Below are 23,541 nucleotides of genomic sequence, written 5' to 3'. Positions count from 1 at the left end.
TATGTAATTAAATTTGTTTTTCTCCTCTTAATCTATCCTCTGTTAATTTAATTATTAGACTAGCCAAGTGAACCTAAAGGGATGGGAGAAAATTTTCTATTCCCCAACAAACCCCTCAAAATTAATAATGAGAGAAAGCAATTAAGATAAAATTCAACCGAAGTTGAATTAAGGAAAGACTAGAAAGCTGAGAACAACAACAGCAAGTGGTGTGTTAAACTTCTAAATCAGAGAAAATTTAAAAAATAAAAAGGAGAAGAATTACCCAAAAAAGGAAGCTATTTTCATAAAATAGAGGAGGAAAGAAAAAGAAAGCAAATTAAAATGGCATATATGATGTGAAAAATAACTTATTAAAGCAATGCCAAAATGCCAAGTGTTCTCAAAGAGTGAATGGGGCACTAATAAAGTAGAAAACGGAGTTCCCACAGCACGCTCTCCCCTGTAGCACGAAGACCAACACCGGCATTTTCAGCACACATAATGCTACAGAAGGGGTCTTTGAGCACTTTTAAGCCAGACTGGCAGAGAAACTCCAGCAAACCTCCAATTTTACCTTGATTATAGGGTTGACAACAGTCCAGGCTGTTTGACATGGTATTTCTCATAAAACACTACTTCTAAAATATATTCCTAAAGCAATTAAAGAGCCTCATACCAGATGCTTCTGGGATGCCACTGGAATCTCCTCTGGGGTTATGTCATTGGACCCCTCCAAGAGGCACAGTTCACATCAGAACTGCGCAATGTACAGCCCCACAACCTGTCCTGCTAGAGCTGTGTTGCAAACTACTATGCCAAAAGCCCTGAGAAGTCCTGCAACAAAGAAATCTGTTTCTCTTCATCTGAGCAACCTTATTTGACCTTGAAAATCCCAAGCTTTTTTCCATAAGTAAGCTCTATTTTTATCCTAAAGCAGTCTTACGGGAAGGACACTAGAAAATGTGGTCCTAACAATGGGTCCCTTGGTCTCAGACAGAGGGCGGGCTTGAATAAGGCATAACCACACCAATTTCAAAGCAAATGCTATAGACATGGTTAGGAAAAGGAAGCTTCTGTGGGGAGTGGTAAATGCATAACGCAGACAAATACATGTGCAGCCAGAAAAGGCCTTTTCTAACCAATTTAGGAACAAGAAATGTGGGGGAAAGGACACAAATGAACTCTACCAAGAAGACCCTGGAATTCTGCCTCCCAGAATAAAATCCACCTGGCAGTTCATGACTAATTTACTGGCAGTGCTAGAGGAGTCTGTGCTTTCGGAACCAAAACAAAATAACCAGAAACAAAACAAAACAAAACTCGTGTTTTCAGCAAAGAGATATTTAATCATCAGCAGAGATTAAGCCATTGACTCCACGTGCCAAGAAAGTAAAAAGCCTAAATTGAGACCTTCACCTTGCATTCCAACAGTCCATTTCAACATTCTCAGCTCCCTGGAGGAGGTCTCTTAGCGGCAGTGTGGTTGGGCTGGATTGCAAAACTGTGATCTGTTCAGAGGGTAACTGAGTTATGCCAACCTGATAGCACAATTTCAACTACACAAAAGCATGACATCTTCTTACATTCCCTCTCAAAGTCAGATGGCTATTATCCTAACTTTCAAAGCTGGGGAAAAAGAAGGCCTATTTATTGCTGTTCTTTAGGGAAATAGCATAAATAAGACCCTTAAATGAGTGATTTAAAAAAAAAGTTACATACAAATCCAGTGAAATTATTTCCAAATATAAAAAAATCCTATTCCGGGCGCCTGGGTGGCTCAGTGGGTTAAGCCGCTGCCTTTGGCTCAGGTCATGATCTCAGGGTCCTGGGATCAAGTCCCACATCGGGCTCTCTGCTCAGCAGGGAGCCTGCTTCCTCTTCTCTCTTTCTCTGCCTACTTGTGATCTCTCTCTCTGTCGAATAAATAAATAAAATCTTTTAAAAAAATCCTATTCCATTTATAATGGGCAAAATCATTATTTTAAAAAGTATTGGTCAGAACAATCTGACAACTGGATTTGAGCTGGTTTGGGGGAAAGGGTAGACTCTAAATTGGCGATAAAGGATGCAGAAGGCATTCCAAGCAGAGAAATAAACAACATAGATAAGATTTTAAGAGCTGAGGATGAGCGCTGAATGGGTGTGTGAGATCTGCTAATGAGATGAGTATCCATCTTCAACAGCAGTGAGAATCAATACTGGGCAAATGAATGTGGAATCCAGCTATGGGAGGTCTCTGAACCCGATACCGCACATCAAAGGAAGGAGACAAGGGTTCCTCCACAAAGTAGTCGCATGACTGCGCTTCTGTAGAAAGATGATGAAACTGGAATTGAGATGCTTGTTGAGAGGAAGGGGAAAAGAGACTGGATGAAGGAGATGAGCAGGAATGCTCTTCTGCTCATCAGACATGAAGTAATTAAATCTTGTGCGAGAGTAACAGCAGTGAGAACAGAAAAGATGGAAGTAGACTTCGGGAACAACCTGAAAGGTGTTTGGAAGGTGATACTTCTTATGTCCAGCTGCTTGCCTCCTACGTGTTAACTTTGCATTACTACAAGTCTTAAGGGCTAGGAGAACTACAATATCATTACCATGAGACGTCATAAATTTGGCTTTATATATATTAAACGTGACATAATAAAAGGATTTCTCAGATGAAATGCCTTGACATGTCAGTGGGCTCAGACTCAGGTCTGGAAAATCCTGAGCTTGACTTGGTCACCACCCAAACAGGTGTGAGTCGACTTCCAATGATGGTCATGCTTCCATAGCACAGCCCTGGGGATCGATAATGCCTTTCGATATTTTCAGCTCCCTGGAAGAAGTCTCTCTTAGCTGCAGTGTGGATGGGCTGGACTGCAAACCTGTGATCTGTTCAGAGGGTAACTTCGCAGAAAGCAGGAGGCATGGCACACCCTTCAATTTCAGAAACGAAGCAAGAGCCACACCCTTCCAGAATATGCGCCTGACCCTTCCAGCACTCTGGAGATAACTCTAGTTATCTGCCTGTACAGAGATGAGAATGCCTCCCTGTGTTTCAACCCAGCTGAGGATGGGGCGTCAAGCAAGGTTCGACTGGAATCAGCCTCCCTTGGGAGTGGAGAGGAAGCGTCTCACAAGTTCATCCCTTTTTACTTTGACCCAGGAGCCAATTTCCCTTAAGTGATCACAGAACCACATCCAACAATTGGGAAGCCAGATAAACCCCAGCAGATAAATGTCAAGGAGGCATTAAAGTCTGACTGCACCTAGGTGTTTCACCTTGCCTCCAGTTAATCCCGGGACCCTCTGCTTTGGGCAGAACACACACAGAACCCAGGAGAACGGACAGGAGAATATGTGCCCCTGGAGAACATCAGCCTAGATGGTTATACCATCCAAAGGTAAACAAACTGAAATGGAAAAAAATGTGTAATACATAGACAAGTGGGGATTCAGGAAAAAGCATACTTTGAGAGGTGGCACAGCATGTAGTAGAAGAGTCTAAACTGATTCTATTTTGCGCTCCAGATAAATGTCATAAATGCACAAAAGGCCTCGTGAACCCATACAACAGGTCAGGTAAAGAATAACTTGAGACCGTTTTAGAAGACACTTAAATTCAGAGCTCAAAAGAGAGACTGCATGAAATGTAAGTTGAAATTTAAAAAAAGATGTGGCTCAAATTGAGGACTAGATCAGGAAGAATTAAAAGGCAATAACAGAAATAAAGTCTGCTTTGGAGTGGAATTCAAATTAGAGATGTAGAAAAGCAATTAGAAGCTCCCTAAGAATACAAAAGAAAGGGTCAAAGGACAAAGCAACGTGTGAGAAGATGACAGCTGTAGACAGATAATTCACCTTTATGAAACAGGCATTTGTTTGTCAGAGAGGCATTTGGTTCAAAGACACCAATTGAAACAAAACAAGTCACTAATGGTGGCTTAGCCAAGAAACAAGTTTGCTTTCTCTCCTGTGACAAGAAGTCCAGAGATGATATTTCTGGGATGGTAAGGCAGCCACCCTGCCAGGGACCTGGATTTATTTTTAGGCCTTCTTCTACCAGCTTTTAGTGTGTGGCTTTCTTGTCCAGCTCACAAGATGGCTGCTAGCACTCCAGCCACCATGACCACATTCCAGATTAAACATGGAGGAAGAGTAAAGGCAAATGTGGTATGTCAGATGAATCAGCCCCCTTCAAAGAGCTATCCCAGAAGTCCCACCCAGTGACTTAGACCTACATCTCACTGGGCCCATATATGTCAAATGCAAGGAAGATTTGGAATTGAGCTCTTAAACTGGGACCATTCGAAAATTAAGTCAGAGTTTATGAGTCAGCTAAAAAGAGAAGGGAGATACTGGTAGATAAGTAGCCTAACAAAACTCCTGATATAAATACAGTGACAAAGGAGCAGAGCCAATACACACAAATATAACAGATGATGATTTTCTTGTGCTGTATACACAAATAAAAAAGAGTTTTGCATGTTTCTAGTAAGGTCCAATACAAACAACAACAGCAACAAAAGCCTATGTACCTTGATATATTGGTAAAATGTTCTAATTCCACACAAATTTTCTACAAAGAATTTAAATTTAGGTTCTCCTCAGACTTCTCCGTGATTCCTAAAGATAGGAGATCATAAAATAATATATCAAGAGTCTTGGGGAAATAGATAATAAACAAACATGATAACCACAGTCAAAACACTACTTATAAAAGAGGAAAAAATCCTCCATACAGTGAAAGCATCAGAAAATAATACCATAAAAACTAAATAAAATAGAAAATTTTCACCCAAATCTATGAATGAGAAACTCATCACATTCATGTTTAAAAATAAATTTAGTCTTAAAATTTACAAATGGGAAACCTGTGCTATAAAAGACCACAATCTGGGTAAATGTGAATCTGTTAGAGAGGTCTAGTAGCCAACTGCATTTTCCAAAGGCCGACACAGCAGCATGTTCTCTCCTACATGTGACAACGTATGGCTTGGTGTTGAGAAAATCCTGAATCCAAATCTGGGCTCAGCAGGAAAGGATGACTGGTGTAGGATTTCCATCACAAGATGGAAATAAATAAATTAGCTTTTTATCCAAGACAGCGTAAAGAGAAAAGCAAAAGAAACTCACAAAGAAGGTATTATTAAAAATAGGCGTATCTGTCTTTGGGGAGTATAATACAGGTTAGCAGAAAGGGACAACTTCTAGCTTCCATTTTATATTTTTTGAAAATTTTTTTGGTTTTGCTCTGTTTCTATATTACTCTTGTAATTGAAGAAAGCTAGTGATTAATAAAACAAAATGTATGCAACAGAAAAAAAGAGACACATCAATAACAACATTAGATATAAGAAAGTGATAAAGTAAACATCAGCTCTAGTTCTTGGGTTAAAAAGTAACAAATAAAATTCGAACAGATCTTATTTTGAAAAGGAAGGGAGGAACAGAGGGAGACAGGAGAAGAGGGACTGAGGAGAGGGAAAATATGAAATTAAAAAAAAAGAAAAAGACCACCGGTTAGGGTGCAATTAAAATTTACAAAAAAAAAAAAAAGTAATTTCAATTTAGGCAAATAGATAACTGTCTAGGAAAAAAAATTATTTGTCTCAAGTAGAAGTAGAAACTCTAAATAGACCAATAACTATGAGATTAATGAGTTAATTTATCATATTGCCTGAAAAAGGCATAAAGCTCAAGAAGATTTTCCAAATAAATCCTATCTGAATTCCAGGAAATAATATTCCTAACATCACATTCATTTTTGGGAGGACTAAAACAAGAGTTTCCTAATACATTTTTGCAAATTTCAAATATATAGCATAATAAAAATGTAGACTAATCTTATTGCTTCTTTTATACATAGAGTTATATATAAATACATTTATATATAGTTTATATTTAGTTTTAAATAAAGATATTATTACGTGTATATATATATAACTAAGCATACTGAATCAACACAGAATTAAAAAAATAATAAAATACGTTCAGTTTGGGTGAATTTGAAGACAATACAAATAGTTAACTATTAGGAAATATAGTAACGCAATGGATCATTTCATTAGGTCAAAGGAGAAAATGCACTGGTTGACCTTTGTAAATTCCCCCAAATTCTGTGTTTACACCATGATTAAAACACATTCTAAATTAGGAATAGAGGAACACTAACTTCTTTTTTTAACTGAAATAAACAGCCTATACCATTTAATAGTGAAAAACGAAATCCAATTTAATTAAGGACAAGAATAAGATAAGAAGACTTCCTCTTACCATTTTTACTTAATACAGCTCTGGTTCTGGCCCATGTTATGAACACATCCCACTCCAATGAAAGAGAAGGAAGGGAGGGAAGAGGGAAGAATGGAGGAAGGAGGGAGAGGGAAGAAAGGAGTTGGGAGAAAAGCAGGGCAGGAAATAACAAAGAAATATAAGCATTCAATTTCTGGTGCTAGAAAAGCATAAACGGCTCCCACTGGCCAAAACTGGGTTAATTCAAGCATAAAAAAATGACTACAATTGATTGTATCACAAAGAGTAAATGAAAATTTATGAGAACCCAGTGATTCCTCTCTTCCCCAAAAAAGAAGAGAACAGAAAAAAGAGAAAGCTCTTTCTCATGGAAGAATGACAACTAATAAATGTGGAAGGAATTATTTCATGGTAATGTCACCAGTTTGCACTCCCCAATGTAACAATGGATCCAGGGAAAGATTTATTGGATGATCAAAGAATTAAGTGCAAGGTTATTGGGAAATAGGAATTTGCCCCCATTACTAACTATGAAGACAAATTGTACCTTTTGATGGGGACCTCTAAAGATCACCACCTTAACCAATAGAGCATCATAAATAAATTATGAAGACACATTATAACCACATCATATATGATAGAGTTAATATCTATGATATATAAAGACTGCATACAAGTTGGAAAGAGACCAAGACCTCGCCCAGGGAGGGTGTTGGCAAAATACGGGTACAGAGAATTTGCCAAATCAGAGCTTCACATCTCTTTGTCTTTTCACTGGCAAGTGGCAGAAACAGCCCTGGATGGGGTTGTCTCTGCCTGCCTATCAGAAAACTAACAAATTGGGTGCTTTACTATTTAGCAGTATTTTTTCCAAATAGTGCCCCCAGGGACTCAGGCCCCCAGGCCATCTTTCTCTCCTCCTGCCATTCTTAGCCTGAAGCTTCCCATCCTTGGTCACAAGAAGCTGGAAGAAGTGGAAAGGGAAATATTGGTGGTAGCTGAGCCTGTCCTTTTTTATCCAGAAAACATCTTTCCCAGAAGTCACCATCAGAGGAGTCACTTGGCCACAGTTCCCTGCAAAGTGTCAGCCTCCAGTATCCCTCTTTGGCTGACGAAAGGGCAAAAACAGAATGGCTAAATCATAGCACTCAGCAGGAAGCACCTTTATGGAGCATTAGTGTGTGGTATACATTGTTACAACTTTTCCAAAAGCAATTTGTCAGCCTATTAGGAAACCACAATGTAATTTCAGGATTGATCTGTTCTGCTTTGGGGAGTCGTTTCTAAGGAAGTGATGAGAAATTCAGTCAATGATTTGTATGCATTGATATTCATCAAAGCAGTATTTCTAAGATATACCCTCCCTCACTAAACAAATAAACAAAATAAGGTAAATTTAAGTGCAATGCCCAGTAACAGGTGAATGGCTGAAAAGGTACAGTTGGGATCAGATAGTCTAGTGGTGTGAGCTGGTCAAGTCTCAGAAACACTTTCCACCTCAGGGTTCCCATCTGTAAAATGGAGTTAGTCATATTTCCTACATAAGTTTAGAAGGATTAAATAAAATTTTATATGGAAAGCATACTGCAAAGTGCCACAATAAAAATGACCATAATAGATAGATACATAGAGATGGAAGGGTATATGGATTATTATACAGTCAATTAAAATAACACATATAAACATCAAAAACTGTATGACAAGAGAATGCATTCGAGACACTATTAAATGCACATGAATGTGTATTTATGGTGTGATTTGATATTACAGATGCCCAGAGGAAACATATTAATATAACAATACGCAGTCATTGCATTAATGGTGGTTGTTATTTTATTCTTTATACCTGGTTTTATTCTCAAGCTATCTATCTGATTGAATCAAGAGTCAGGAAACCTTTTCTTAAAGGGCCAGTTAGTAAATATTTTAGGTTTTCCGGCCTCAGGGTCTCTGTCTTCGCTACTCAGCTACCACCACAGCTGGAAAGCAGCCCTAGATCACATGCAAATTACGGGTGTGACCATGTTCCAACAAAACTACAAAAACTGGAGGCAGGCTAACCCTAGTTCACAGGCCCTTGCATAATGATATATACATGCTGTATTTTCTTTTCTTTTTTTTTTTTTTAAGGGGCCTGAGAAGCAGGGCTTGTGAATCCCTGTCCCAGACGCAGTTCTTTTTTTTTTTTTTTAAAGATTTTATTTATTTATTTGACAGAGAGAAATCACAAGTAGACGGAGAGGCAGGCAGAGAAAGAGAGAGAGGGAAGCAGGCTCCCTGCCGAGCAGAGAGGCCGATGCGGGACTCGATCCCAGGACCCTGAGATCATGACCTGAGCTGAAGGCAGCGGCTTAACCCACTGAGCCACCCAGGCGCCCTACATGCTGTATTTTCAAAATAAAATCTGTAAGGTGGTAGAGCAAAAATCAAGAAAAGAGGAATTTTCCTAGTGGTGAAGAAGCCTTGCACAGTGCTTTATAGACAAGAGAAAACAGCAATTAGAGAGGAAGATGAGAAGTAATCCCTCAGTGGGAGAAGGAATCAAGCTGGTGGGGTTTTACTCAAAAAAGAAGAAAGGGAGAACAGTCTACGGCCATACCACCCTGAACGCGCCCGATCTCGTCTGATCTCGGAAGCTAAGCAGGGTCGGGCCTGGTTAGTACTTGGATGGGAGAAGAAAGTGAGAACAAATTACACCATTGACCCCTGAATGACACATGTAACCGTACGTGTCCATTTATACGTGGATTTTTTTTCCAGTAGATACAGTACAGTACTGTCAGTGTATTTTCTCTTGTGATTTTCTTAATAATATTATCTTTTCTCTAGCTTGCTTTATTGTAAGAATACAGCATGTAATGCATATAATATACAGAATATGTGTTAATCGACTGTGTTCTTGGTAAGGCCTCTGGTCAACAGTAGGCTGTTAGTGCTTACGTTTTTTGAAGAGTCAAAAGTTATACTTAGATTTTCAACTGCATGTCGGATTGGCTCCCCTCACCCCCTACGCCGTGCAAGGGCCAACTGTATAGGGTTTCACCCTGACAGTTTTGGCCCTTCTCCCATGGTGCACTGAAGCGGTAGGAAGCTCCAGGTAGAAAGCCAAACCAGGTAGGGTAGCCTTACAGCTCATCATGGAGAGCGTAATGGAAGGTATAGAACCTCAGGCCTCCACCCAGCCTCCCAACAAAGGGCCCAGTGCCCCTGCTCAGTGGGACCCTGGCACACGGATGCCTCACTGTTTTCAAGTAATTCTCTTTCAGAAAATCCTTATTACTAATGAATCAAAATCTTCTGCCCACTCGTTCTCATTCTGGACTCAGAGCACGTCTCTGAGTCATATTTCCGATTTCGGCTATTTGAAGCCATGCTCATGGTCCTTGCCATCCTAGAAATCCTCAAAGCACAGTTTCTCTAGAGCAAAAGTTGCAAATTAGAGGCTTACAGTTATGCCAGTCTGGCTCACTGAGTATTGCCATATTATTAAATTGAGCAAATGGGAAAAAAAATCTTAAAAAACTAAAATTCTCTTAAATATTCAGTCTTGTGGTTTTCTTAGAAAAATCAGAACTAGCAACATGTTCACACATGTCAGCAATTGGCTTGAAACTAAGTAGCCACCAACACAGGCCCAGACTCACCATCAACTGCCAGCAGCTTTCCTTCTCCCCCAACCCTGAAACCCATTATTTGCCTGGACTCCAAGGATATATAAGCTTCCTGCCCAGACCTAAAGGAAGCTAGCAAATGGTGCTGCAAAGGGTCAAGCCAGGAGACCAGAGACAGCTTCTCATCCTAGGTCTCACAAATGCAGAGGCTGTGACCGTGGGAGATGGCTGTCTTATTGTGGGGACCGTGAGAGGGTTAAGTGGGACATGGCTTAGGTGCCTTCCCTAGCCAGCATTCTATGAATCTATAAATGGCTTAGCTAATTTTCAAACCTCACTGAGCTCATTGCCTGAAAAATACCGGAAGTCATGAGTTCCACCTGCTAATGGCACTTGGAAAAAATAGATTTGAAAAATAAAATATCTAGATCCCTCAAAAGCCATCTGCAAATTCATACCAAGATGTGCTAAATGGAAAAAACAAAGCCATTCACTCTGCCTCTGAAATGAAATTTCAAAGGCAAGGGCTCTTACAATCATGAAAAAATTCCTGCCACGAAGTTTAATGTTTTGATAAAAATAGTGCATCGTTTACATGATTCAATTGAGACCAGTGAGCGCTTGAAACAGGGAGAGGTCAGGACCCCAGAATGACCTTCCTTTCCTTCTCTGGAAGTGTGACACTTCTGACACCTAATTCCTACCCTCCCCCATTACTCTCAGCTTGGTTTAGATGTGTTTTATTTCTCTTGCTATAACCCCTCAACTTCCTCTAAATAGCTGAAATGGTTCATTCAATACTTTCTCTAGAAGCTAAAAAAAATACCCTAGGTTAGCATGATAAATGCCATTTAACCCAGAGCAGGATGCAGACCTCTGGAGAGGAGAATCTGACCATCCGTCCTCCTGCCTAGCAGTGGGAGGCCCCACGTCGAGTGCGGTCTTCATCCCAGGCCTCCTCCACCTGCTAACAATGTGCACCAAACCCAGCCATTCACCTTGCCTGATCCTGGAAGCCTATGGGTCCTGAGCAGGTAGCCCGTCTGAGCTACAGAATATCTCTCGACACGGATGTTCATGGACGTCTCTATAAAATATTTAGATAAAAAAGTACCTCCTGCTCCCGAAGATTCTCTAGATCATTGGGGAAAAATACCATTTGTGACAAAGTTTTGAGTCACGAGGGAACAGGATTCTACAGCCCTGGGTTCTCAAGCAATGGACCTGAAGGTCCAGATCAAGGACAGAAGCATTCGATTTGGTAAAATTAAGTTTAACTGAAGAACAGCACAATGATTTCTAAGTCCCTGACAAGGGTGATGTTCTATGTAATGACCAAACCGTGAGGATATTCTCAGAAGCAAGATGGTGAACTTGAAGGCCTCACCCTCAGCTCTGTGACGACAAGGACTCTGGCATATACATTCACCAGGATAACCTAGGCCCCAGCCCAGTGTCTGGTATATAACAGACGCTCCATTAGCTGTGTGGAAATAAAACAGTCACCCCTGGGGACCTGGTTCAGTCAGTGGAATATATGACTGTAAATCTCGGGGTTGTGAGTTCAAGCTCCATGGTAGGTATAAAGATTAATTAATTAAAAATTACAAATCTTTAAAAAAATTAAAAATCTTTTTAAAAATCACTCTTAAAAGATACAACTTTTTCAATTTGCTTTCTCAAACAAAATGTTTCTCCACTGCAGGGATTTTATTCTGCTGTATTTTTTGCACACTTTTGCCTTAAACTCAAGTAGATTTTTGTCTAGAGGTAAAAATCCCGCACAAAAACAAATGCTTGTCATATAATGGAAACTCAAGAAATGTCTTCTAGGTGAATAAAACAATTGGAAATTACTTGAAAATGATTAATCAGGGGACGCCTGGGTGGCTCAGTGGGTTAAGCCCCTGCCTTCGGCTCGGGTCATGATCCCAGGGTCCTGGGATAGAGTCCCACATACGGGCTCCTTGCTCAGCAGGGAACCTGCTTCTCTCGCTGCCTCTGCCTGCCTCTCTGCCTGCTTGTGTATACTCGCTTGCTCTCTCTCTCTCTCTGGCAAATAGATAAAAAAAAAGAAAAGAAAAGAAAATGACCAATCAGAACTTTAAAAGTTTATATACAGTACTTATACATTTTATATATATTTCCATATTATCTGTACATAGATATGTGTGTATACAAACACACAATGCATTTTTATTTTGGTTTGTGATCCAGTAGTCCCTAGGTCAAATTTTTCATTAGAAGCTTAAAGCCTCTTCAGTATATATATAATGATATTTTTTCCTCTCTCCTGGGAAAAAAGCCGAAAATAGCAATTAGTGACTTCCAACTATTTTCCCAAGGATGTCACACCAGGACCTGAATGTATGTTTCCCAGACAGATGCCTTTTACTTACTTGCAACAAAAGGATGGAGAATGTTTGCAAAGTTCTTGTGAGAGATATTTCATCAAAAATTGTGCTAGCTTGCTACTCAAAGTTGTCATGAAGACAGAGAACAGCATTGCAATAAAATTCCCTGGTGAAATTTAACCAGATATTTTATTGTGAATTGTTTTTGAATCAGAGTAGATTTAAGAAACACTGACTACCTCATTCTTTCAAGTAGACACCAGGTTTACACAAAGTCCCCAAACATGGCCCAGCAGAGCCAAGGGGCCAGATCTGTCAGGCATTTCCAAAAATGAATGCACCATACAAGCAGAATGGTAACATACAAATTTTGTTTCCTATTGCCTGGGGTCTGAGTCCTTTGACATTCTGCAGTTTCTTCTCTATGGCTTCTTTCAGAAGATCTAAAAAGTCAGGTTTCTTCTGAAGAAGGAAGTCACTCAGACATTGGTAAGAAGGTAACACTGTGAACCTCCTTTTGGGGGGCAGGGCCTGGGTGGCTCTGTTGTTAAGCGTCTGCCTTCAGCTCAGGTCATGATCCAGGAGTCCTCAGATGGAGCCCCACAAAGGGCTCCCTGCTCGGCGGGAAGCCTGCTTTTCCCTCTCCCACTCCCCCTGCTTGTGTTCCCTCTCTCTCTGTCAAATAAATAAATACAATCTTTAAAAAAAAAAAAAAGTCCCTTTGGGAAAAGTTATCAGGCATTCTTCTGTTCATGACTGGGCAGGACAGCAGGAAGAAGACAGGTTCCATGTCTTATACTGCGTGATCTTGGGAAAGTCTCACCTGTCCTCGGGCTTACTCTATTATATACAGGGATATTAAAAATTGAAGATATGGTCCAGCTATAAACTGCATTCAGCCTTTAAATAGTGAGTTCTGTTCCTGGGCGCTATTCTCAGCACTTAGGAAAATCGATGAAAAAAGCAGGATAGAAATTCTTGTCCTTGTGGAGTTCACCTCTTCCAAATTTCCACTTAGCGTTATGATATACATTTCATGGATGCACACATTGTGCAGAAAGCCATTCTAGAAGCAATACAATACAGACCTTCTCAACTCAGATTGTTCCTCGGGGCACTCATTCATTTAACATTCAGAGACATATCTGCAATGGCAGATACCAGGACAAGTATTTTCAGGATACTAAGATAAACGGGACATGGTCCTTAACCTTGGGAGCCCATCATTGAGTAAGGAGGCTGAAATGCGGGAGAGTCAATAGCGAGCATACAGTGACCCCCATCACATGGGAAGTCAGTGCAGGGAGAGTTCTATTCACTGGAAAACTCAGGACGTAAGAGTTAAGCTAGATCTTAAAAATAGGTAAGTTTATAGAGGGCTAGGGAAACAGATTAGAATACAGTGTAAGGAGGAAGGTACATTATTACAGGAAAATGGAAAGTATGTTTGGAGAAATGAAAAGAAATTCCAGTGGGCTGTGGGAGAGGTCAACGGGACATCCTGGGACATGGCTGGACACCACCCACAGACTTGCAAGACCAGCCTGGGGAATGGGCTCTTTCTTGTGTAGACTTTAGGGGCTCCTGATGGTTTTGAACACAGGAACAACATATGAGATGAAAAAAAAAATCAGTGTGGACCAGAGGAGGCAGAGACCGGAGGGCAGAGAGTTTTATCTAGTCCTAATAACAACAAATAACTTAATCAAATTTGAGGACAATGGAGTGACCAACGGCTACTTGCCCCCGGGGTGAGGAGGAAGCAAAGACAAGCTTTAACCATGAGAGAATGTCAGCCTGGATTAGTAACACAGAAATTGAGTATCAACACAATACCCAGGCAGTACGGGGCGCCTGGGTGGCTCAGTGGGTTAAAGCCTCTGCCTTCTGCTCAGGTCATGATCCCAGGGTCCTGGGATCGAGCCTGGCATCAGGCTCTCTGCTCAGCAGGGAGCCTTCTTCCCTTCCTGCTTCTCTACCTAATTATGATCTCTGTCTGTCAAATAAATAAATAAAATCTTTAAAAAAAATACCCAGGCAATAATGAGGAGCTCAACTCCCACGTGTGGAGTGGGGGAAATCATTTATGGAAATCACTTATTGGAGAGACCTGAATCACTTATCCAGAGACCTGAAAATACCATCCAAACTCTAACCCCACAGATTCTGAAAAGATTTTATTCTGTGAAGAGCGTGGCTACTCAACAGACAATAAGAAAATGCCCAACGTCACTCAGAAATACAAATGAAAACCACAAGGACTCACCACTTCACATCAGTCAGAATGGCTAAAATCAACAAATCAGGCGACAACAGGTTTTGGCAAGGATGCAGAGAAAGGAGAACCCCCCTCCTACACTGTTGGTGGGAATGCAAGCTAGTGCAGCCACTCTGGAAAACAGTATGGAGGTTCCGCAAAAATTTGAAAATAGAGCTACCCTATGACCCAGCAGTCGCACCACTGGGTATTTACCCCAAAGATTCAGATGTAGTGAACCAAAGGGGCACTTGCACCCCAGTGTTTATAGCAGCAATGTCCACAATAGCCAAACTATGGAAAGAGCCCAGATGTCCATCGACAGATGAATTGATAAAGAATATGTGATTCATATATACAATGGAATATTACTCAGCCATTAAAAAGGATGAAATCTTACCATTTGCAACGATGTTGATGGAACTGGAGGGTATTATGCTAAGTGAAATAAGTCAATCAGAGAAAGACAATTATCATATGATTTTGCTCACATGTGGAATTTAAGAAACAAAACATAGGGGAAGGGAGGGAAAAAATAAAAGCAGACGAAATCAGAGAGGGAGACAAAGCATAAGAGACTCTTAGCACTAGGAAACAAACTGAGGGTTGCTGAAAGGGAAGTGAGTGGGGCGTGGGGTAACTGGGTGATGGTCATTAAGGAGGGCACATGAGGTAATGGGCACTGGGTGTTATATACAACTGAAACATCACTGAACTCTGCCTCTGAAACTAATATGCAGCATACGTTAATTAACTGAATTTATATGAAATTCAATTCAATTAAAAAAAAATAAAAGAGTGTGGCTACTATGTTCCAGGCACTGCTCCAGACACTGGGCAAATAAGCCCCTGTTCTAAGGCATTTACAAGTTAGAATGGGAGACAGACAATGGACGCATAAGGAAGCAAATACATCACAAATCAAGTGGCACCAAGAAATGTGAAGAAAAAGAAAGCAGGGAGATGGAAGAGAAGGCAGTGTATACATGGGTGGTCAGGGAAAGCCTTTCTGAAGAAGTGGTATGTCATTAACCGAGAGTCAAGCTTGCACATACCTGGGAGAAGCCTCCCCTCCCCCGGCACACGCATCCCTTCCAGGTTAAGGGAGCAGCATGGGAGATGAGAGTGTGAGTGGCTTGGTTAAGGAAGGTTAAGGAGGTTGGGGACATGGGCCTGGTACAGCAGGAGTGGGAGCCCCAGTTATAAAGGGGCTGTTGGCCAAACAGGAAGTTTGAATTTCATTTTCAGAGGGATGGAACCATCGAAGACTGTGGGCAAAGAAATAACAGAGATTTCTGACTGTTCTGTGTTGTATTTATGCTGCATGCCAACACCTAAAATAATGCCTGACACATAGCAGACATTGAGTCAATATTTGGTGAACAAATGAATGATCATTTCGGCTGCCGGACATAGAGCAGATTGCAGATGGGCAGGGCACGCAGGAGATTGATTGGGCATCCGTGCAGAAGCTGAGAGATCATGGTGGCTGAGATAAGTCTGGTTATGCTGGCCAGACATGGTGAGAAGAAGGGACAGCCATTTGCAAAAAGCCGGATTAGAAGAGAGACAGAAGTCAGGGGATCAAAGGCATTAGGCCTGAGCAACAGAAGAACAGAGGCATCCCTTTACACAGATAGAGAGCTCCAAAGGGAAGGCAGCTTTGAGGAGTGAAAATTGCGGTTTGTGTTTTGCACAGACAGATTTTAGATTGCATGGCATTCAGGGAGATGCCAGTGGTAGGATTCTAAGGTGAGCCAGGACCACTGAGATAGACTTGATGATCATTGGCATAGAAGCTGTATTGAGACCAAAGGCAGAAATATAGGTAAGAAGAGATGTGAGAGCCAAGCCCTAGAGAATTCCATCACGTAGGGATAAAAAAGTCGGGGACCATCAAGAGAGCCTAACAAAGAGATCCAGGGACACAGTAGGAAGCCAGGAGAATCTGGTGTCCTAGAAGCAAAGGGCTCAGAACAGAGAAAGCGGACCCCAGGGTGTGATCAGCGGCACTCAGATGGGAGCTGGCCTGGTACTGGATAAGCAGACACCGCCAGTGACCCTCATGGGGACAGTGGGAAGGAAGGGTGGGGACCAGAGCTTGAATGAGTGCTCTGGGAGGTTGACGGAGAGACGAAGCAGGAGCACACAGGGTGCTTCCAATGAACCCACAGTATTCTGGTCTCAGGCTACACGGCTGGCCGGTATTTGTTTTATTTTCTTCATAATTCGCAGATATGTTAAACATCTTGTTAGCGTCAATTAAACATTACACAATAAAATACATTTTCACGCGCTCACACAGGGGGACTAAAGAAAGCCACGTGGACCACTTTATCCAGGTGTGTTCTGTAAGAGGGAACAGAACACTGACCAGCTGGGAGGGGTGTGGAGTCTGGAGAGGCATCTGAAATGTCCCCCATCACAGCACGTTTCTGTGTCAACTGTTTGTTCCCATCAGTCCCTTTACAAGCCAGTCCTTTGTCTTGTCAGGGACAGGGGTGACCCTCAAAACTACTTCTTTCTCAACTTCAGAAAGCTCATTTCCACAAAAATTACTTAGGCACAAAATAGAGGGGACGGTTTTGTTAACTGAGTAGTCTTACATTTTGATGGTAAAAGGAATTAAGAATAACAACACAGAAAGAGAAGTTCTTTTAAGAGTAAACACCTATCAATCACATCCTGTGGTTTTCTGGCTGGTCAGTGTGTTGCAGGAGGGACCGTGATGGACGGCTGCTGTGGCTGTGGACAGCAAGCAAACGAGGTCTAATGTGTCCAACCCTAGTCTCCCCTTAACCTGAACCTCTGAATTGCAGGACTGAGACTTCTGTTTCTCAAACTGTCATGACTTAAACCCCGAAAGCAAAAGCAGGGAACATGTGTACAAGTTAAATGAGTGTCAGTTTAAGGACAAACTGATTGAATCACAATCGCTGGCCATGGATGTGAATTCTGGTCTTCTTTTTTTTCCCTTCCACACACATGATATTTCCCTGACATCTGTTCAATCCAAATAGATCTAGAAAGTGTGAAAGGGAAAATCTGCTCCACTAAATATATAAAAGGGACCCCGAGTGAAGTCTCCATGATGGCATTCGTCATTATGGGCACAGATGGCGTCCTTTTCCAGCACCCCCCACCCCAACACCACCAGCTTAAGTTCCATACACTGAATTCTCCCCAAAATACTGCAAGGCAACAGATACTGGGTAACACCAGAATAGTCTGTCTGTACACTACATCCTTACTTATCAATCCTCTGTGTACATCAAGCTTTGGGCCAACAAATCAGGAAGAGTGTGAACAGGGCACAACTCCTGGCTGCTATGGGGAATCCAGATGTCATTGTCTAGTGACCAGGGGGCTTAGTGGTCTTGGTGATACCCTGCCCATAAGCAGTGACATTATTGTCATCGTGAAAGGACTGCTTATCATTTTCTCTACAATGCCCATGTCACAGAACATGACAACAACTTACCGATAAATACCCATACATCCAAATATTATGATATGGGACATATAAATCACCAACATACTGCTTTGTTTCCTAAAGTGTTGAAGGAGGCTTTAGGACAAATGCCCAGTAATTAGAAAGTCCATGTTGATGTCCAACAAAATCATCAGATGAGCTAGTCTGCCTCTAAACCTCATTGTATCTTAACTTGAGAAGCAACAGTTATGAAGAAAATAGAGGGGCGCCTGGGTGGCTCAGTGGGTTAAGCCTCTGCCTTTGGCTGGGGTCATGATCCCAGAGTCCTAGGATAGAGCCCCTCATGGGGCTCTCTGCTCAGCGTGGGGGCCTGCTTCCCGCCCACCCCCCTGCTTGCCTCTCTGCCTACTTGTGGTCTCTGTCTGTCAAATAAATAAATAAAGTCTTTTAAGAAAAAGTTTAAGAAGATAGAGAGTGTTGAGACATATGGAAGATTATGAGGCACCCGCCTGCATCCAGTGGGACGGGGTAAGTTTGAGTGGGCGGAGCTACCAGCCCCCAATGTGTTATGGCTGAGGCAGGAGGTCAGACGAACTCAAGAAGGGGCAGAAACACAAAACAGTAAGTAAATAAGTAAATAAATAAGAGCAAAGTGAGGGACCAGAAGGCAATGGGAACATTGTTAGATGAATCCCAGGGAACACTTCTGACCGCCACGGTTACTCAGCTGGGAAACACACTCCATGGTGAGAATAAAAACATTTTACTCTAGGTCCTCGAAACTTGACTATCAAACCATAAACTAACAGACATTTTATACAAAAGTTGGGGATCATCCACTTTTCTCCTCACTGGGAACAGAAATGCCACAGATTTTTCCTTTCATATAGTAAATCTAATTTTACAAATAAGAAAGAACTGTGATAGCTACTTACGGACAATATAGTTAACAGAGATAACCGAGAGGCTAGCACACATAGCCTTAAGTGTTTCTAGTAGATATATTGCAAAGTTAGGTTTATAAATAAGTGTAAATATTAATATAATTATAATTAATACTAATCTTTGTCTCCCTCTAATTCAATTGAGTAAACCCACAAAAACCATCCCAGAATCACGGTGTTAGACATGACCATTTGGATTACCTGGTTCAACTCCTTACTTTTAAAGAAGAGGAAATCAAACCTCAGAGAGGGAAAGTGACTTGAAAAACGCCGCGTGGAACATTCCACACTGTTTTCTCTAAAAGTCCATGAGTGTCAAACATGCTTAGGTTTGCCTTACAGGAAGGTATGTGGATTTGAACTTCCTGGTTTCCTAATAGTAACTCGTCCTGCTTTTCAGGATGAAAAGGTAAGGAGGTGACCGGATGGAAGCAAGGGGTCTGTCTGTAAGTCACACCTGTTGGCGTAGAAATCCGACTGCGAGGAGACAGTCCAGAGTGGGCTGGTGGCCCAGCAATGATGGTTGTCTCTGGTCTAGCTGCTGGCTCATTTCAGAGGTTAAATGTGATTCCAACAGAACAACTCTCCGCCAGGGGCATTCCCTAGATAAGTCCATCATCGGAGCAAGCTGTGGGTGTGGAACCAGTCTTAGAGAGGAAGTAGCAGAGTGGGGCTCACCCTCACCGTCTAATTGTGGGCTGGAGTTCAGGGGCTGAATAAGTCCCCTTTTAAGGCCACAGCAAGACAGAACCAAGCAGCTATCAGATCAATTTTATCAAAAGATAACCCAGGTTTTTCAAGTAAGAAAGAACCCAAGCGGGCAGTCTTGCAGTCTCTGTGATTTCTCCCTGAGAGCCGGGGGAGCCTTTCTCTGGGGCAGCATGAGGGAAGGCAGAGATTTGAGTCCTGGCTCACCTGTTCCCTCAGATGCTTACATAACCCCTCCGATAGGCCCATCTGACTCACGAAGGGAAGAATTCCCACCTACCTCCTTGCCTAAAAGAGTAGAGGGCATTGTTATGACCTGAAATGCACTCAACCAACATTCCTGAGAACATACCCCTGTCCTCGGCGAAGTGCAATGTGCCAGAGAGACGAGAGATGAATTAACAATGTCCTTGTCCTCAAAGTGCTCGCAGCACATTCAAGGGGGCTGTGGTCCTTTCACACCTCCTGCAAGTGCAGTATGATAAGAGCTGCCTCAGAGGTATGAAGGAGAAGGCTATGGAAACAGGAGAGGGGGTACTTCATTGCACCTGGCAGGTATCCTTAGTCCCGGATGTTATTATAATTGTAACTTTAAAACAAATGAGCACAGTACAGTAGAAAATTGAGTAGTTAAGCATAAATCGATGACCAAATACCCCAACCACTCCCAAACTGTAGAAATTACTACAAGCACCTGAAAATGCTTTGCTTGCCTTAGCATAATTGTTGCCTCATTTCTATAAAGAGCATCAGTGCTAGCAAGTTTTGTGAACAATATCAAATTCTGTCAGGGAAAGTAAATCAGACGCTATTACCAATTGCCAATGAAACAGCCACTTAGAGTCTTTCATTAAAAACAAACAAAAAAAATCAATCATTGGAAATAAGCTATATTGTCCATTACTTAACAAAAGATGAGACTGTAATAAAGAACTAATCCACAAACAAGGAGAAAATCTGTTACCCAGTATTCCTCTAGGTACCCCAGACCCTACCAAATCTTTTGCCCTACGGAGTAAAAGCAAACAAATTTGACCTGTTTGAGTCATTGGCTAATTTCATCTAGAAGAAAATGCAGATGCCAGAGTTAAAACAAACTGCAAGGTGTTAAAACAAACCATAAATTCTATAATCTGTCCCTTTGTTGTTTGTATAATTTGGGCTATAATTATTGGCCTTGATAAACTTGGTAACTTTTCTTACTCCTCTACCATTATCACATAATGCTAGAACTGGAAGGAGCCCCAGAAATCAGCCAGTCCAACTTCCTCACTTCACTGATAAGGAGGGGAGATGGCAGAGGCTTCTCCTCCCATAATCACATCTGTCCTTTTAGTCCTCCCTGCGCTGATAATCATATCTGATGCAGGCATCACAGAGACTAACGCTTAAATGATCTTTTAAAAACACCCTTCTTTAAAAGCCAGAAGCGCAAAGGGAAGCAAATGACGGTACAGACACAAGTCACAGGCGTTGCAGTCTCTCTGTACTGATCCATTAATAGGTTGTGCCAGCTCAGCCTATTGGTGGTCTCCCAACCAAGTCAATAATGTCACAATCTAAACAAACTTGGGCAATTTGCCTTCATGAAATAACTACCTGAGACAAAATGAACTGTCATTCCACAAAGCTGCTAACCTGCCCTAGACTGGGACTCCAGAATTAGTCAGAACATGGTTTATTAAATGAAACACTCTGAAGTTCAATTTGCCTGTGGGTCTAGGAACTAAAATAGTGCTACCTTTCCCCCCCCCCCCCAATGCCACATTCTAGAGGAGGCGGCAAACAGAGGGAAGGGGCAGCAGGGAATTCTGCCACGCTCTTTTGCTCCAAGCATGCACACACATTCATACACACAGGGTAGGCATTTGGACTCTAATCCCTTCTTAGTGGAAAACACACATTTTCAAAATGAATCCCCGGTCTAGAACGAATTACCGTAATAGCCACAGCCGGCGCGAGTCCGCTGATGAGAAATGCAGATCTGGCCACCTGCTTTGATACGCCTTGGACCGCGACACTGCCTGGGTCTTTAAAGTCTGGCCTTTTCAGGTAGGGCATCTGCCCTCCTAAATCGCGTTTAAATCCCAGGAAAAGAGAGAAGATGCCTCCCTTAGTCTTTGAACTAGGCTGCTGGTCCTGTTTCCATTTCTGCTGAACACAGTCTTGTTATCTTTTCAAAGAGAAAAAAATAAAAACAAGGGGAGAATTGCACCACTGCAGATCCCAAGAGAAGTAAGCACAAAACTATAGCAACGTCAAATATCTTCAGCAACTAGGAAAATCCCCACATGCTATCTGGTGTCAGCTCAATGCAGACAGGGGTGCTCTGTGCCCGGAACCACAGGAAGCCGGGCATCTCCGCAGCCTGTGTCCCTGCCAGCTCCCCCCCACGCGCTCAAATTGGGCAGGGAAGTTATGGTCTCTGTGTGCAAGACAGAGAGACAAACCACGCACCCACACTCCGCAAATCTGCCAAGTGGCCGAGACGTCAAAACGGCAGAGCGATCACAAGGCACTGGCGGAGCGGGGGATGGAGGGGCCACATTGTTCGAGCCCTCGGATTTTGCTGCATTGTCACGGCCCGGGAATGTAGGGGTAGAAGGAAGCGCACCTCCAGCTAAAAATGGACCGCGCGCATTTTTCCCAGTGGCTCCCTCCCCGCCTGCGTGCGGCTCGCAATACGGTAGGCGACGAAACGGGCTGCTCCCGCTAAAACTCAGGTGGCAGGCCCGGCTGAGCGGTGCCGCCGGCCGGGGACAGGGAGGCGCTGGAGCAGCACCCGCACCGCGCATCCTCGCAGCCTGCCACCACCCAGGGGAGCACGGCCCCGACCTGCCCCGCGCCCCCTGAGAGAGCACTGGCAAGCTAGCGCGGGGCTGGGGACTCGCTCGGCTAACCACGGCATTGCTTGGGACACAATTGTCTACGAGGGAACCCGAGGCAAAGCCCAAATTCGGAGCCTTGGTTCGCAGAGGGTGGGTGTGGGCTGGGAAGGGGGATTACGTAGGTCTCTCCGCCCCCTCCCCTGACACCTCCTCGCCGCTGGGAGGGCGCCGGGGGGCGGGGGAGGCGCCACCAACCCGCTTGGGGGCTTCTTTGTTTCTCTCCGTGCCCCGCAGGAGGGCCCGGTGTGCCTGCCATACCCGAGCCGGGGTCGCCCCCCGGGATGCCTGCCCGGCCCGGGCGGCGGCACGTCCCACGCTGACAATTGAACCTCGCGGGAGAAGCGAGAGGGTGGGGAGGAGGGTGGATCCCGGGCCCTGGGGAGGGAGGGCGCTGCCGGGGCCTCGGGAGCGGCGGGGAAGCCGCCCAGAGAAGGGCGGGGGAAGGGGCGGCAGGCAGAGTCCCCACAAGGGGCTCGCTTACCTTGGCAGCCCCGGCCTGGGCACAGATCATGCTCCTGTCAGCGCGCAGGTTAGAGCCGGGGGGCGCACGTGCCCTGCATGGCGCGCCGGGCACCTGCCGGGGGACCGGGGCGCCCACCCGCTCTCGCAGCGCTCCGGGGGCTCGCGGCGAGTGGCAGCCGCCGCCAGGGCCACGGCGAGAGGCGCGCGCTGCTCGGTAGTGTACGCGCGAGGACTGGGCCGGCTCGGTCAGAGACGCACCGTATTCCGGCAGCCACAACGGCTCCTGATGCGCGGTAACGCAGCACACTTCATCGCTTTATCCTCCCGCCCGCATCCCCTCCCTCCCTGCTCCTCTGTGGGTACCAGACTTCCCGAACCAACCACAAGCCGGGCTTGCTCTCATTAGCGCTGCCCCGCCCTGCAGCCTCCGCGCACCCCACCCCCCCGCCCCCGCCATAAATATATATTGATTCTTGTTACCGCCGGCCCCGTCCTTCCTACACCCAGCAGGCATACTGGGTATATCCAGCACTGGCCCCGGCCCACTGGCCCTTTTGTGTCGGAGCAAACAGTATGTCCAGAAAGGATCTGGTAGAGACACCCTAGCAGGTGACAAGTGTTCTTGGCCTCTGTCTTACCCACTTTCCCCACCTACCCTATACACA

General features: G+C 43.6%; 1 protein-coding gene across 3 annotated transcripts in view; it reads right to left on the bottom strand.

Moving 5' to 3' along the window:
* HECW1 (HECT, C2 and WW domain containing E3 ubiquitin protein ligase 1) overlaps positions 1–22,206 on the bottom strand; it is a 460,654-nt gene extending 438,448 nt beyond the window's left edge. For 2 of the 3 annotated variants that reach the window (XM_044245670.1, XM_044245672.1), the window contains exon 1: positions 21,465–22,206. In XM_044245670.1, the coding sequence (XP_044101605.1) occupies positions 21,465–21,587 (123 nt within the window). In that variant the 5' untranslated portion in view covers positions 21,588–22,206. The remainder of the gene's footprint in view (positions 1–21,464) is intronic. The other variant, XM_044245671.1, reaches the window with a different exon arrangement.
* Positions 22,207–23,541: the final 1,335 nt, after the last annotated feature.

This window comes from Neovison vison, chromosome 4 (assembly GCF_020171115.1).
Source record: "Neovison vison isolate M4711 chromosome 4, ASM_NN_V1, whole genome shotgun sequence".
NCBI classification, from domain to species: Eukaryota; Metazoa; Chordata; class Mammalia; order Carnivora; family Mustelidae; genus Neogale; species Neogale vison.
This window is presented reverse-complemented; position numbering and strand designations above follow the sequence as displayed.